This window comes from Schistosoma mansoni (genome assembly GCF_000237925.1).
Source record: "Schistosoma mansoni, WGS project CABG00000000 data, chromosome 1 unplaced supercontig 0010, strain Puerto Rico, whole genome shotgun sequence".
Taxonomy (NCBI): Eukaryota; Metazoa; Platyhelminthes; class Trematoda; order Strigeidida; family Schistosomatidae; genus Schistosoma; species Schistosoma mansoni.
The window spans coordinates 1,410,558-1,428,751 of NW_017385987.1; the positions used below are offsets into that span (position 1 = coordinate 1,410,558).

At 34.0% G+C, this 18,194-nt stretch overlaps 1 protein-coding gene across 1 annotated transcript in view; it reads left to right on the top strand.

The window, feature by feature from the left end:
• The window catches only part of Smp_132750 (GTP-binding protein (q) alpha-11 subunit, gna11,putative), a gene marked incomplete at both ends in the record, with an annotated part of 39,351 nt that extends 25,031 nt beyond the window's left edge, over positions 1-14,320 (top strand). The window contains 2 exons of the mRNA XM_018791968.1: positions 4,600-4,717; positions 14,241-14,320. Of these exons, the coding sequence (XP_018644875.1) occupies positions 4,600-4,717; positions 14,241-14,320 (198 nt within the window). The remainder of the gene's footprint in view (positions 1-4,599; positions 4,718-14,240) is intronic.
• Positions 14,321-18,194: the final 3,874 nt, after the last annotated feature.

Sequence of the window (18,194 nt, forward strand, 5' to 3'; positions counted from 1 at the left end):
AAGCTCCCCTGAAACTAGTCGTTGTTGTCCAACCTGCGTTCAATGTGTTTCTCTGATCTCAAGAACCTCCAGGTTGTATTTTCTAATTTCTGTAGCAATTTGTAAGACTCTTCCGGTCTCCCACATTGTCCAGAAGTTACATATACCTATAAAAATTGTTGCTCTGGTTGTTAGAAGGCGCATCAGCCTCGTGACTTCCGAAAAATCTCAGCTATCATCATGATGCGTCATAATTCTTCCTTCAACTCCTAGTGCAGAGTTTAAACGGTTCGAATTATTTTTTCTGGTTAGCGTTTTTTTAGCGAGCTAGTTTCCTACGGGGTTGAGTCGCTAACCCCATGCCCAACCCTCCTCCTTTATCGGGGATTGGGACGGGCATTGACCTCAGAGGGGCTCCAGGAGAAGTTATTGTTATACCTTTGCTTTTAAAATATTTCAAATATTTGAGTTCTATGGTTTTATAAAGGATTTTAATGTCTATTTCTAGATAGTTTGTATTTGTCAACCATTAAAATTAAGAAAATATCAGCCTTTTTCCTACTTCCATGTTTCCAAATATTGTATGTCTTTTTTTTTTCTAAGTTAGCCAAAAGATATTAAAATTGACATGAACAATTACTTTAAACATAACATCCAATTTTTTGTTAAAATCAAAGTTTGTTTTCTTACTTATTTTTATCTTTAAATAATTCTGAAAAAGGCAAAAGTAACATAATTTACAGATGTTAAACAAAATTCATTCTATCTGATTGCTTTTTACCTACTGCATACAATTTAAAGTGACAATAAACAGGATTAAAAACATAACTCCACATTTGACAGTCGCTAGTCTTTTAACTTCTATGCAGCATATGAGTAATCTTAAAAATATCCCATATTATTTTTGTTCTGTTAATCTAACTGATTTTTGAGAAGTATACATTGTATTTGTTGTAGAAGTACAAAAACTATTGTAAACTGAACAAAATAATTGAAATCAATTGACCTTTCATTTCTCCTCAACAATGTCATAAGTAGTTAATTAATCGAAAATTTCACACAATGTTGAGTTCTCACTATTTATATCTTATTACAAAATTTTTTCTAATTCCAGTAACAATTCAATTTACGTATAATATCGAACAGGTAAAACGCTTACATTAAAAAATGTCTTCGTGATTACTAGCATACGAATAGTTGGAGTTTTATTTAGTTACCATCTAATATACTTGAAAAAAACTTTTAAAATCCTTATTGATTATTTCATTTAAATACAAGTAATTCGAAGTACGCTAAAATGCTAAGCAACTCGTGTTTTATAATTCACTTTGTTTGGTCTTCAAGTGAAGAGCCTAATAACAATAAAAAGCCGACTGAAATAATATCTTATCGAAATTCTTGATATAGTGCTTACATTGTATTTAATGGAGTTTTGATCAAACTACTCAAGCTCTCTGTTTGCTTACAGATCTTTCAGTCAAATGACTTAACGGATAAAAACGAAATTTATGCAATTTCTTTACAAAAAATAACCTACTTATACACTGAATCATTAAAATGTTTGTTCAATATATTTAGTTAATTAATAGGTGAACACAATCAATTTACAAATGAAAGGTATTCAGTGAATAAAAGTGATATTTTAATAAGGTCTTCTTTCTCTCAGTTGGTGATTAAATAAATGAATAAATATATAAATCGGTTCATGATAAAACTAACACACTTGAGAGAGTTGAGTTAAAGTTTACACACAAAAATTTCAGTCAATGTTATCGTTTATAAATATCCAAAACACAGTTGAGAAATATCTCGTTTAACTGTTTTGTTTTTTCTTAAATGATCGCTTACGGTTTATATAAGTAAAATATTTATCAGGAATAATGTGGATGGTGACTATGGAACTGTTTCTTCTGGTTAGTGTCTTTTTGGTCAGGCTGTTTTCAACGGTTACTGACCCCATGCTCAACCCTTCTCCTTCATCCGGGCTTGAGACCAGCAGTAACGCTAAAAGGGCTAAAGGCAGAGTTAAGAATCCTGGTCGGCGGCCTATGCTCCACGAAGGGTTAAAGGAGTAAGTAAACGTGACTACGGAAACACCACCTAATAGAAAAAGATTGCATAGATAATGGATAAAAAGCTATTATAAAAATATTGAAACATCTTAACACTTATCCTTGTATTGTAGTTAGTATATCTATTGTCATTTAAAGGTACTACTTTCGAAAATGAACTTACATTTTATATTTGATAATCTCCTTATACAACTATACTGGTTTAAATTAAATGTGTTAAATATTCAACTCAGAGTTTCTTTACAAATAATTAATGATAATCATATAGTTGTACAGATGGTTTTTCAGAAAATATAATTTTCCAGTACTTTTCTGGTTAGTTATGAGATAGACCCAGTTTTTCTTTCTTTGGATAATCTTAAGTTGTCGTGAGTTATTTTTCTATAGAACGTCACTTTTGAAGGTTATGTAAATGTTATTCAATGTCAAATATCCATATGGTCTAAAAGGCTCACTTCGTCGTCTTTCGTATTTATCAGTTAAGTATGTCTTTGTCCAAATGATTATCAGTGTTCCTCCCGTGAGTTATTTATTTAATCCAGAAAATACCAAAAACTGGGGATAGAAAACGAGGGTTCCAATGGTGTTTTTATCGATATAGATGAGTGAATTTTATTTTCTAGTTCGAGACCGTTTTATGAACGCAATTATGTGTTTGTATGGTAGTATATCTGGAGTAGTTATCGGATTATAGCAACTCTCCTACAATTAATTTCAATTCTGGGTAAATTTTGTTACGCCCTTCTACTAACTTAACAGACAATGTCATTCGAACAGTAACAATCGGCATCTTTCTTTATATTATTATAATCACTGACATGTCTGTATAAACGAGTACGCTTGATCATATGTGACAGCCTACTCACATATCACAGGCTGAAATGTCGATATCTTAAATATCGTCTGATGAATCATTCTCTTCCCCACGTATACATGTGCATGGATCCTATTATTAGCCTTTGCCGTGCCTAGCTGAGCCTTATTCGATTCGACTATAAATTTGCTTCTGTAATTGCTAGCATACACACATTCTTCTCTCTGATTCAAATTCACTCGATGTGACTGCAGCTTTGTTATCCATGTCATCAGCTAATAAACTGTAGTCGCTGCTTCTTATTGCCTTCTGAATTCAAATACCGTTGGGATTTATGTGATAACGGTTATCAAGGTGATTAATTAACGAAGCTAACCCACTACAGGATTACATTGAATAAATAAATAAAATAAACTAACATGTTATTTGTCTTGTCACCGAAAAATATATAAGCAAACAAATTTGAAGCAGCTATATTAAACATACATTTGATAAAACTATCAATCATTTACTACAGATTAGCTATAAAATTTGTTGAATACTTATAATAAACAATCGGGAATTTTATTTTTATCTCGGGATATTTCAAGAATCGAATGGAAGAAAGTCTTCTACTTTTCAAAACTATTATAAATTACGAATGCTTCCAATCATTGTCAATTATATTGTTCTTAAACAAAAAGGATATTTTGGAAGAGAAGATACAATATTCACATTTGGTTGATTACTTCCCGAAATTTACAGGTATTAATAAATGGTCTGACAATTCCTGTTTTTCTTATATGGTATATTTACAAACTTAATGTCTTCTATGATAAAAAGTCGGTTTAGTTCCTTTTTAATGATCTTATCAATATTTCTTGATAGTGTATATACTACTGAAAATGTCTTTCAGTATTACAGAGTTAATTACGTTGTTAATAGACAATATTTAAAAAAATTAAAATGGAACTTCTACTATACAGGTTTGCGAAGACTGTTAAATTTGTGGTTTAAAATAGCAGGCTGATTTTAATATAATGGCCACTGGAAACTAGGAAGCAATGGACAGACATTTTAGCATTAGAATGGGACTCCTTAGTAGTGCTCCTCCATGACTCTATTAGGGATTGAAACTATGAATTTTTAATTTCTCATTAGTAACTGAGTTCATTTAAGCGATGATTGAAAATATCTATACTGAAGACCATTAAGAGGTTACTAGTGATTAACTTGGATGGGTGATTCCCGTAGTTTTATTGAGAAGCCTTGACTATTGAGGTTCAACCACTTTGAGGAGGCGAAGATTACATCGGATGATGATTTCACAAAATAGCAATTTATTGGGGGTAAAAAACGTAGAATTTTGGATCACAGCTCAGTGGTCCGAATGTAAAGCGGTTGTTCTGGGTTCAATCTCACGTGAAATCAAAGATATGCAGTACTAAATAGATTCCTACTAGAACAAAACAGTTCTCTATTGCCTTCCGCTTTGAAATGCTAAAGTTGACCAATGATTTGAAACTACAGATTTAAACTGTTTTGAATAGGAAAACACAAGGCAGTGGTAAATTCTGTGGATGACACATACAAATTAGATTTTTAACACTGTGAAAGCAACATTAATTGTCAGTCTTGTCATTCACGTATTCACAATAGTGGTACTTTTGCGATGAAATCTATTTCACTCAGTAATATACATTGACAAAAAAGTAAATTTTAATACTAATTAAAGATGAAAATAGAGTATTTTAGTTATTTTTAGGTCCAAAAAACGATGCAATAGCTGCACGTAATTTCATACTGGGAATGTATCTAGAATCAAACCCAAATTCAGAACGACCAATTTATTCACATTTCACGTGTGCTACAGGTAAGAAAGGTTTTCTAATCTACATACTATTTATTATTTGATAATCACTTTTAGTTCAAAGTGAGAATGTAGTACTTAGTAAAATTAAAATTTTACGATAGAAAAAAACCCGCTTAGCTATCCTATTCGGCATAATGAACTTTAGTGTTGTATACAACTTATCCAAACACTAAGTGGTTTCTTAACTTTTGTTAATGTGACTTTGATTAGTTAGAATTTGACTCCATTATGAGATTTCGAAGTTATGAAATACTATATCATAAAATCACCAGAATGAAAAGTTTTCTGATTCGGATATGTGAGATAGTATATCAATTGAATCGAATCAATTAGCTGAAAACACAATGATGTGATCATCTACTCTTGAAGTAGATTATATTCCTTACATAAATGCGTTTACATTGCGAAGTAATTTTTAAAATATTCCTTGAAATGTAACAAAAAATGTCATTAAAATATATCTAGATTGTTAGACTAGCAATTAAATGAATGTTCTTTCCTCTATCGTTCAAAGCGTACTCCATCATCTAATTATTAATATTCATAATATTATTCAGATTACATATACACTCACTAATTTAACCTTCATTTTCATTTGTACATAAATCAAATCACTTTTAATGAATAAACTAATATTGTGGTGTGAGTTACTTATTTCCACATAAGTAGTACGTAACGATGGTCGGGCGTTGAATGTGTTTCAGTAGAAGATCGATAACGAAAGAACGGGAGCGAAACGCTATTGGTATGAAAATGCAAAAACAATAATAATTTGAGACTATGGACTGATATTTGCAGAAGGACCGGTCAAGATCGAGACCATTGATTGATAGTTTGCAAATTAACTATTTACTATATTGTTCTGATATTTCTGAGATATTCAGTAATTGTGTGCCTTAATACATTCAATTGTCCCCACTCGTGTTGTTGTTCACTACACTATTAGTTAAGCTGCCTATATAAACGAAAGCAAAATCTTAGATTTCTATATCATATTTGCTTTCAGCACTTTTTATAGGTCATATAGTCTGTAATTCTACGGTGTAAATCATTAGATTCTTCATTACACATCATTGAAATATGCAATGTAAAATCAAATAAATAATCATTCATCATTTCATTACTGATATATAAATTTTTTTTCATAATTTCAGATACAGAAAATATTCGTGTTGTTTTCGTAGCTGTAAAGGATACCATATTACAATCAAATTTAAAAGAATTCAATCTTGTTTAAAGTTTTTTAGGCGCTAGAATAATAGTGGATATTGTCATATAATTAGAATTTAATGTGTACTATGGAATTTTTGATCATTTGTTTAGCCATTTCAAAAATGTATTTTTCATCAAACTATTTTTAAAAAATATATAATTTTATTAGTTTTATTTTATTTTTTTAATATCTCAATGTTACGTTGGTTTACATGACCAATGAATCTACTAAAAAGACCAAATTTAACAAAATAACAGTCTACCTACTAAATCAGACTTGTGAAAATGTTTTATTGACAAGTTGCATAATCTCATGTAATACTTCGGCTAGATAAAATATACAATAGACTAACTTACTTACTTACTTACTTTCGCCTGTTACTACCAATGGAGCATAGGCCGCCGACCAGCTTTCTCCAACCCACTCTGTCCTCGGCCTTCTTTTCTAGTTCTATCCAACCTTTGTTCATTCTTCTCATGTCTGTCTCTATTTCTCGGCGTAATGTGTTCTTTGGTCTTCTTCTTCTCCTTTGACCTTCAGGATTCCGAGTGAGGGCTTGCCTTGTGAGGCAGTTGGGTGATTTCCTCAAAGTGTGCCCAATCCACTTCCAGCGCTTCCTCCTGATTTCTTCCTCCGCTGGAATCTGATTTGTTGTCTCCCACAGTAACTTGTTGCTGATAGTGTCTGGCCATCGGACCCGAAGTATCTTGCGTAGACAACTGTTAATAAACACTTGTATCTTCTGGATAATGGCTTTCGTAGTTCTCCACGTCTCCGCCCCATACAGAAGAACTGTCTTGACATTTGTATTGAAAATTCTAACCTTGGTGTTGGTTGACAATTGTTTTGAGCTCCAGATGTTTTTCAGTTGTAAGTATGCTGCTATTGCTTTGCCGATCCGCGCCCTCACATCTGCATCAGATCCACTGTGTTCATCAATGATGCTGCCCAGATATGTAAAGGTTTCCACATCTTCCAAAGCTTCTCCGTCAAGTGTAATTGGATTGGTGCATATTGTATTGTATCGGAGAGTCTTGCTTTTCCCTTTGTTTATATTGAGACCTACTGCTGCTGAGGCTGCTGCTACACTGGTCGTTTTCTCCTGCATTTGTTGTTGCGTTTGTGATAGAAGAGACAGATCATCCGCGAAGTCTAAATCGTCAAGCTGCATCCTGCCTGTCCACTGTATCCCGTGCATTCCTCCAGTCGTTGACGTCTTCATAATCCAGTCGATGACCAGGAGAAAGAGAAAGGGTGAGAGTAAGCAACCTTGCCTAACACCGGTCTTTACCTCGAACGAGTCGGTGAGTTGTCCTCCGTGGACGATTTGGCAGTTTAGTCCATCATAGGAGTTCCGTATGATGTTGACTATCTTCTCAGACACGCCGTAGTGTCGAAGAAGCTTCCATAGTGTCGTCCTGTCCACGCTATCAAATGCCTTCTCGTAGTCGATGAAGTTGATGTAGAGTGATGAATTCCATTCGATTGATTGTTCCACAATGATACGTAGAGTTGCGATTTGGTCTGTACACGATCTATCCTTACGAAATCCAGCTTGTTGATCTCGAAGTTGAACGTCCACGGAATCCTTCATCCTGTTTAACAATACCCTGTTGAAGACTTTTCCTGGTATTGAGAGAAGAGTGATGCCCCTGTGGTTGTCGCACTTGCTCAGATCGCCTTTCTTTGGTATCTTGATCAGAAGTCCTTTTTTCCAGTCTGTTGGTACTTGTTCTTCGTCCCAAATCTGACTGAAGAGGATGTGGAGTATCTTGGCAGTTGCTGTTACATTTGCTTTCAGTGCCTCTGCCGGGATGTTGTCTGGTCCCGCTGCTTTGCCACTCTTGATTTGTCTAATGGCCATGCTGATCTCTTCAATTGTTGGTGGGCCAACATCGATTGGGAGGTCTGTGGGTGCTGCTTCGATGTTGGGTGGGTTCAGTGGAGCTGGTCGATTCAAGAGTTCCTTGAAGTGTTCTACCCACCTGTTTCGTTGTTCTTCAATATCGTTGATTACTTTGCCTTCCTTGCTTTTCACTGGTCTTTCTGGCTTACGGTAATTTCCAGCAAGTTTCTTTGTTGTGTCATACAGTTGTCTCATGTTTCCCTCTCTTGCAGCCTTTTCCGCCGTCATCGCTAAATCTTCCACATATTTACGTTTGTCGGTTCTGATGCTCCTCTTCACTTGCTTGTTTGCCTCTGTGTATTCGGCTTGTGCCTTGGCTTTTTCTTCTCTTGTTCGGCTGATATTGATTGCTGCCATCTTCTTCTTCCTCCTTTCTTGGATTTTATGCAGTGTATCAACAATGATCCATTCCTTGTGATGGTGCTTCTTGTGGCCCAGAACCTCCTGACATGTTGAAACGATTGCCTCCTTGATACCTTTCCAGTAGCTCTCCAAGGTAGTTCCCTCCCCATTGAGTAGATCATGAAAGGCCTCGAACCTGTTGCCGAGGGCTATGTTGAATTTGTTGAGTTTGTCAGCATCTCGAAGAAAGGCCGTATTAAACTTTTGTGATGTTGTCCGCCCCGTTGTCCAGTGCTTCTTGAGTTCCAGTTTCATCTTGGCGACCAGCAAATGATGATCGGATGCTATATCAGCTCCTCTTCTGGTTCTCACATCCTCCATCGTCCTCCTGAACTTTTTGTTGATGCAGATATGGTCGATTTGATTCTGTGTAGTGTGATCCGGTGAAATCCAAGTAGCTTTGTGTATGTTTTTGTGTGGGAATATGGTGCCACCTATGACCATTTTATTGAAGGCACATAGGTTTGCAAATCTCTCACCATTTTCGTTCCTTCCTCCCAGTCCATGTTGTCCCATGACGTCTTCGTATCCAGTGTTGTCCTTTCCAACCTTGGCATTGAAATCTCCCATCAGAATGGTCAGGTCCTTGGTTGGGTACTTCTCGAAGATTGACTGCAGCCTATCGTAGAATTGGTCTTTAGCGTCTTCATCGTAGTCGTTGGTCGGCGCATAGCATTGGATGATGTTCATTGTAATGCCCTCTCTCTTTGTTTTGAAGGAGGCTTTGATGATCCTTGGTTCATGAGATTCCCATCCAATAAGTGCATTTTGTGCTTTTCTGGACAGCATCAATGCAACTCCTTGTGTATGTGGGGCATTTTCTTCTTCATGACCGGAGTATAACAGAAGTTCTCCCGAAGACAGTCGTTGTTGTCCAACCTGCGTCCAATGTGTTTCACTGATTCCAAGCATCTCCAGGTTTTATTTTCTAATTTCTGTAGCAATTTGCAAGACTCTTCCGGTCTCCCACATTGTCCGGACATTCCATGTACCTATAAAAATTTTCGCTCTGGTTGTAAGAAGGTGCATCGGCCTCATGACTTCCGAAGGAACTCGGCTTTCATCATGAGACGTCATTTTTCCTTCTACTCCCAGGGCAGAGTTTGAATGGTTTGAATGATTTTTTCTGGTTAGCGTTTTTTTAGCGAGTTGATTTTCTACGGGATGGGGTCGCTAACCCTATGCCCAACCCTCCTCCTTTACCCGGGCTTGGGACCGGCAGTAACCCCCAGAGGAGCTACAGGCGGAGTTAGTAGACTAAAGTGCTTTTGATTTATTTAAACTCTGGACTATCTGAATATTCATATGAAACAATGATAATCAGAATAAACTCTACCATACAAAGCTGAAATTATGATTTAATATCTAGTATAACATCATTAACCAGTTCATTAATGCTTGAATTCATTAGCTCCGGGATGTTAGTATTTGATGAAATCTGAAAACATACAGAAATCTCTCTCAATAACCTACACTACCGATGACTTATGCTGGATGTCCGTCTATCAACTAAGATGATAGTATACTACGCAGCAGAATGTCTCGTACCTATATCATACCAACGCCCCAACAGGGAATGTAGGTTGTAGTAAGAGTTGTTCTGAAGAAAGCCGAGTTTGTTCATACTGAGGCATAGTATCGGTTCATGGAGTGACTAACTGGTCTGAGCCTTGCAGGAAGGTTCAGATTTCCTGATTAGGGACTATTTAGTACCCATAATCAATACAGAGATACATCGGGTGATATGGCATAATTCAATTCATTTTCTACCTTCACGTATTGACTTCGGTACATGTTATAGACCTCAAACTTCTCATATCAAAGTTTATGGGTACTGGTTTGAATTTGTAGTACGACTGAGATATTTTACCTCAAACTATTCAACAGGTCATACATTTAAGTGTAACACAATATTGTCTCTTATATTCTCTGCTCGATGAACATTTACTTGTTTGGTGAGTTATGCAATGAATTTTCTTTACAAATAAACTACAGATTATAAATTTTATTTATACCTGCCTAAATTCAGTGAAATATCATAACCCAGGTTTTATTTGTGATAAGTGTAACAGTGATACGTAAGCCTGTATTAATAAATGCACATAAAAAAAATCCATACACATCGTTTAGTTAAGAAACAGGGTTTATAGACAGTGTGTAATAATAAGCGATCTGTTACAATGAAAATGGATTACAATTTCATCATTTATCAAAACAGAAATTTATGTAAAATGATTTTGTTTTTGACAGATTTATTTTTATACATCTTTCGCATTTTATACTTATTACACCCAAATAATATCCCACTGTTCGAATATACCAGAGGATAATTATGATAAATATCTACCATCAACTGCATTAACTTACCTAAATAGTTTGAAGAGTGAAGCTATTTTCCAAAAGAAAGAGAATCACTCATAAAAATGGGTTTTACTAAAACTTATAAGTTATATATGACGCAGAAATTTATACATTTTAGAACATTGGAAAGATTAAACTGGAAAAATGAATAACTTGATGCTGGCTGGATATAAATCCGAATTTGATGAATGTGTGAATATGCTATGAATATAAATCTTCTACTTAAATCCGTCTATTACCTAGGCTAACCCCGTTTGTATGACGGCGGTAATAAGAAGCCATGTACGGGTTGCGTTGAGGGAATTTATTTTAGGCATTTGTTTACGCGGATAGAGATTCAGAATAAGAAGCGGCAAAGCAAAGAGGAGAGAGCGAAACGAAATGATGCACCGTGGAGAAGGAGAGTGAACCGACTCCATTTAACCAAGCATGACTCAATATATATAGTCAGACAAAAATAGGTTACGGACACATAATGAATAGGGTAAGCAATGCACGCACACACTATCATATAAAACAGTCAACGCTAATAAGCGAGTAATTATATCAAGGTCAAAATATGATTCAAGGAGCACTGGTCTGTCCAGAGGCTAGAATAACCTACCAGTCACAACAAACTTACTGATTCTACTCAAGTCACGGACACATGACACTCCCCGTATAAAATTGTTGGAAAATGCCTTAAACGAAAGTGTTGGAGAGTGTGAATTTGTTTACAACTTTGACTTATTTTACTGATGTTTGGGTCCATTAAGTTTAAATGGTTTAATTCGTTTATCCTAGTTAGCGATTTTTTTAGCAAGGTTTTTTTCTACGGGATCGGTTTGTTGATCCTATACCCAACTCTCCTTGTTTATCCAGGCTTGGGAACGTCAACAACCCCAGAAGAGCTACAGGAGGACTTGCTAATTGGAATGCATTAATATAATGTTAGACATTCTACATTTAGGGGAAATAAATTAGTGGTCACTTCAAAAGCATTAGGTTTTGATTGGATACTAGAATCTTAACACTATCTCATAGATATCCCATGGATGTACCTACCTCCCAGTGTTTTGTACATGGAAATTCGAACTCAGTATATTTTGATTCAAACACTCACTAAGCAATTGATTCTGAGTAATAAATGAATATATCAACACTAGTTGAAAGTAAATTAAACTTGTTTGATAGTAAATAGTTAAAATTAGGTCCGAATTTATTTAGCTATATAAAATATTTTCTATACAAAGAATGATAAAATCGCTGTCATTTTACAATACAATCAGTGTATTATGGTTCGATAAAATGGAATATAGTTACATTGCTAAACGAATAGTAATAATTTTTTATAATTATTGTTTCGACAACATATCAAGGGAAAAGACTATTTTTACACTTAATACTTTGTTCACTGAAAGCAGTCTTGACTTGGTCGTAGATCACTAACCATTGTTTATTTACCTAATCTGTTTAGATTTTAAAGATGATATCTTTTGACTTATCTGTCATGATTATAAGCAAACCAAATAACGTTTATTATAATGAGGTTGTGGTGAATAATGAACTACGTTGAAATCATGAATTGATCTAAGATAGTGAAAGCGTTCTAAATGAAGTTCTGGGTTTATCAAACTTCGATATACAGTATAATCATTTTGACATCAGACACACTCTGTGGGGAACACTACAATTTATTTTTGAATTTATCATTCAACTGTCCCTTTACCAGGAATATCGTCCGTGATTTCCCTTGAGGTTTACCTTAGATTAAATAAATTGAGCTAGTAGCCAAATTGTATTACCGTGAATATATCTTAATGCAGATAAACATATGGTCAGTTTTATGAACGCATCTCATTAGAATGTTTACACTGAACTAAGTTTGCTTATTATAGCTAAATAACTGTCATTTAACATTCTTTGATTGTTTTTTTCGGTACTGACTGTGAACTATATACTCATGAAATAAAGGAAAAGGATATAGGTATTTACATAAACAAGGACCATATGAAAAGAAGGACATTTTAATAAATTTGCAAGAGCTTGTTTGTTTGTATAACCACTCGTTATCAAATGATAACTAATTATCAAACCAGTAGGAATAATCACTAAGTTTTAGAAAAATCCCAAAGGCATAAATCAATAACGGTTATTAAGCTTTATGTCATGTCAATTAACGACGTAATATTTCGGTCTTCAACAACAATTAATTATAACTAACCGCTAGAATCGTTGTTCTTGCTCTCATCAAAATAATAAAGGGAACTATGTGTATGAAATTATCTAACTAACTGAACTTTAAAGTTTGATTTTTGGATTGTGAATTTATGTTTCAATTTGAATAACTCACAGATTTAGACAAATCAGTTTCCAATATGATAAAATATTATCTTAACTGCTATCAAGCAATTCAAACTGTAAGTAGCTGACAGCTAGAAATTATTAGTTTACTTGAAGAAAGTTTTAAGATTGTAATACATTATACTGAATGGATGAAAAAGTTGAAGCAGAATTGCTATAGATAAACATACTTTTGGGATTTTTGAAATGAGAAAATTTTCCTAATATTTAAATGTTTAGTGGATAATATCTTGATCATAAAATAGAACGTTTACCTGTTTTCTTACACACAAGCTTTAAACCAAACCAGTGTGAGATGTTGGAGATTTGTAGCTCTGGTGGATTATTTTGATGGAGTTACATTCTCTGAGCTGAATAATTTAAAGTTATCCGAATCAGCAACTAAAATCCAGCTTCCTGATTTAATTTGAGCACAATACACTTAAAGTCTGTTCAATTTCGAATTAATGAAACGATCAAATCACTGGGTGGAAAAGTCAATTATTAATTGATATTACTAACTTTTAATGACTAAATCTGTCTAGCTTAACATTTTCATTATTGCTGTAGGTTCTTCAAACAAAATATCACAGTATTTTGTTTGGATCATTTGAAATTATTTGAAGCATGGTGATGTCTGTGTTCAATCTGTGATAATGGTTAACGCTTTGTTAGTCTGATAAAAGTATGAAGTATACAAACAGGTAAACATTCATAACTGGTTTGCGAAATACGTGATGTATGACTAGAGTTATTTTGTCCATTAACTTTAGGCTACACATATTTTCATCAGTTTGCATGACTGCAAAATGTTTTCAGTATATATCTCAAGAAGTTGGGAGAGACATTTCTTTTGTCTTTACAGCTTGTGTTCAAGAGTCTATGAACATGGTCCTTCCAAATTCTCAGAAAAACCCAAAGAGAAATGTGAAACACTGAGGAAATATTTCTGAGAAAATGACTATCTTCATAAGCATATCAAGAAGTTTATTAGTGAATATTACTCAAGAGGGAAGCTAATAAAGGTAATAAAAAGCCTTTATCTGGTGTTGAAGGATGATTGCATTTTGGGAAGACTAACTAAAGAGTGGTAGTATATGGCAGTACAATTAGTGCCTTTAAAAACTAGCTATAATAAATATCATACAAGATCCACTTACATAAATAAGGGCAGGTAAAACTATTCACATACTACCTTAGATCTTATACAATAGTTTACAATTAGATATAGGAGTAGTACATTAGAGAAACAGAGCACAAAGGTCTACTTTATTTATCTATCACATTTCTGAGCATTTAAATTTCAAATGTCAAACTAGAATTCGAAGTTCAGCTGTGTAGCGCCTCTTTGACAAAGGGGCAAACGATGCACACAGTAAAATTATCAACGAATGAATAATTCTAACCCAATATTATTTAGACAGTCCATATCTAGATCCGATGGCTTGTTTTCGTATTCAATCAATATCTTATATTTTTACATTTTCGGAACTTCGTCATATTACGTACTTAAATTATTTTCAGTAAAAAGAAAATCACCATCCACCAAGAATATTTTTTCTTACTTTTTCTCAATGAGAATTTAAAGAATCCCATGATGAAAATTAGGACGATACAAATAAGTGAACAATACTATTTTCATTTACATCCTCATCAGGCCTTATATATAAGAATAAAGAAATAAAAATGTCTTAGTCACTAGTTCAATAGAGGAAGTAGGCCAAATTTGAATAAATTGACTTGAAAATATTTTATATGAATATTCATCAATATTTGAAAGAATATGATGTGAACTGCGAAACAAGAAGCCTTAACAAACTACGGAAGCTATTTTGGGGGACGTTATTTCATCTAGTTCAAAGCTTGTGTAACAGTAACATTTACTTTTGCCCCTAGTCTATTCTACATATCATAAGCTTTCGTTTGATGTATGAGTCACTGCCATAGCCTTTTTTGTTCCAAAGCTATTGTAATTTAGACGTACCCTTTTTTACTCTATTTTCTACTCTAATCCCCCAGTTTTGGACATAATTGTATTTTCCTAATTATTGTACGTTGTGGTCAGGTTAGTCGTCTATTTATTCATGTTTCTTTTTACACTAATCTGAATTCGGAATTCGGTTATCAGATCGAGATTGGAATAAAGCGATTAGTGTTCCAGTTGTCTTGTTTTCTCCCTCTCTCTCTCTCGCGTGCTTGTCAGTCAATCAGGGATAGAATGGTTTTCGTCTCTCTGCCCCCGCTTCGAACTCACACATACTAGTCTCAAGGTTAAGCCTATCGCGTCAAGGTCTTAATCTACATTAGACAAGTTATCCTCGGCACGAAAGTGGGTAGACAGATCAAGGACGTGACAAAAGCGGCGACGGGGATGGGACGTAACAGAATAATTTGATAAAATTTGGGGAATGAATTTATAGAAGATATTATTTATGGTATTTACATTTGAAATAATCTCCGTAATTGAAATTAGATAATTCCAACGTTTTATCCAAGTAACTCATATAGACTTTAAAGTATTAGTCAAAATCAATATTATCAAAAAATTTATAACGTTTAATAATCAAATTAAATCTATGCCAAGTGCTTAATACATCATATTTAGATGTTGACTTAAGTAAGTGGGATGTTATGAATCAGTAAGATGTTGATTATATGAAACATCTACAATGTGAAAATAAATAAGTGTGCTTGTATATGTGACTTAAAGCTATTAATAGTTTATACCTGGTTAGTGAATGTTAATTATCTGTTTGTTAAAAGTAAAAATAAAAATAAAAGCGCAAATAGTAAATGTTTTTACGATGACGATATGTATGTAAAATAAGAAACATCAAATACATAGTTGTGGTGTTAAAATTTTCACATTAGTTTCTGTTGAAATAACGCTATATGTCAAATAAACAGAGTGGATTTAGATAAGGTTCATTTACTTGTTAATGATCGTTTGCAAAGGGCTGGCTAGTTGAATACCAAACTTCGTGGGCTCCAAACTCTTTCAAAAGTATTTTGGTCTCTTCAAAGCTGATCTTGTGTCCTATTTTTAATGCATGAAACGCTGTTGCTAATCTATCCTGAAGTCTCTTGAGATCATCCGAGAATTTAGAGACACGTTTCAAACACCCTTTGTATTCCTTCAACATTACATTCAAAGGTCTAGATTTTTCTTCCTCGTAATTTGCATCGCAATAATGGCGATTGTTCTTCCTTTGGAAGTCTATCCTTAACTTTTACTAACGCTGATCGTATGTTATGATTAGTACAAAAATAAACTTTTGCATCACGTTTGTGTAGAATTTTCTTATTTCCTTTCAATTTCTTATTTAACAACGGTCTCTTTTCATTCGCTCGATTTACTCTCTGATTTAGTTTTTCTTTCATTTTTACACATCTTCTTTAGGAATTCTTTACCATAATTGTTTCCTCTACTTTTAGACAATATTATGTTCAGTTCATTCGATTGGTATTCTTTCTCTGTAATAAGATTACAAACTCCGTTAATTAGTATTTTTATCACTATGAACTTCATAGTATAAGCATGAGCTGGCCTGTTATCTGAGTACGTTTCAAAATCTGTTGATTTCCGGCACAATAATTTTTAACTTATGAAGAACAGAGACGGAAGGAGATAAGAAGCGGAGAGAAACGGGATGTAAAAATTAATAAGGTCGTTTGTTGAATCATATCTGGCCAAGGAACAGGCAGGTTTGTTATGAATTTCACCTGAACACACGAACTATGGTTATTGGTTTGGATCCTAATAGCTTCCGTTATATGTAGGAGACGGGACTGAACTCCATTGGAGAGTGACGAAGGTATGCAATAGATCACTCCAAATCTTTTGGTTTTATTCGCTATACGATCACTGTCAACTAGATGTGCCAAGATAGAGATGTCAATTGTTTTTGTCTGGTCCTATCCAAACAAAGCAGAGTGATATTCAGTCATTCATTGGTTTCGCTGCATGCTGGAACATCGAATGTAGCTATCTCCCCAGCTCAATTTGTAGATGCACATCAAAGAGACAAGCTCAGGTAACTTAACCTCTGTTTGAGTAGATATCACTGGTCTACTAGGAAATGTCAATGAAAGAATAACTGCGTAGGATGCCCAGTTTAATCCCCTCGTTAGTTTATCAGGCAAGGTATCACTAGATATATCCTCTTTGAAATCGTTCATTGACTCGTAGATTGCGTTGACTGGTCCTATATTTTCATAGATCCATATCAATGTTCATGTATATTAGAGTACAGCCTAATGACGATCTCATTGAAAACAATGTCGTTCGCTTATGTAGTGTTCTAATTTTTTTTTATTAAAAACCTTCAATTTATAAACAGTTTTGATAAATATAAATCTACCACTTTTTGTTTTAAAACGATTGTTTTTATTTTAATTTTTAAACAACTTCCTTATTTTTATTCGAATATTTGAATTCTGCTTTCCTATAAAACCATTCAATGCATAATATTTCCTGAACACTGTGAACATATAAAATTGACTTTGTTTTATTATCATTAAATGTATTCGGAGTAAAAACAAAATCGTTTGAAATCAAGTAATCTTTATTGATGCAAAGTAGAGAGTTGGTTTTATGTCAGACTTAAAAAAAATCTTTCGTAGAAGTGTTGAAACGAATTCCGATTTCGTTCATAATTATATAAATACAAAAGAAATCCACGAAAATGAAATGCCTAATTCCAATCTGTAATAGGTGTCTATATGAACAAACCTGTTTTGAACCATTGTGCCGAATCAAATTTCAAGTTTTTTAATTTTACGGAACTTGATCGATAAGAAGGTTAGAAACTAATTAAGGTTCACCGTTTCGCTTTGTGAACAGAGCTGAAGATATTTCGAAACTTTGCATATCAACTTGATTAATGTTTAAGGGCTTAACAATGGCATCAGGATACCTCCTTTCATAACGTAACTTCTATTTATCTTCTGGGGTACTTCATATTGTGAATTATTTATTCATGGCTTATTTTTCTTCTCATCACATCCTGGTTAAACTATCAAACAAGTGCTCATTAGCTAGTCAGTTTCTATTGTAGTAGTGTTTTGTTAACAAGAATACAGATGGGATAACTAAATACATTTTAAAGCAAAATCACAGAGTATCTTGGTAAAATATAAGAACCATACATTAAATACTTCATTTGCAAATTTTCATCACATTCAGTATGATTCTTCCGACTCATAATTCCTCTCTAATTCCGTTTCTGTTTTCTTCAAGTCAACCTTCATAGCCATCTGCTGCCAGGTTTTCC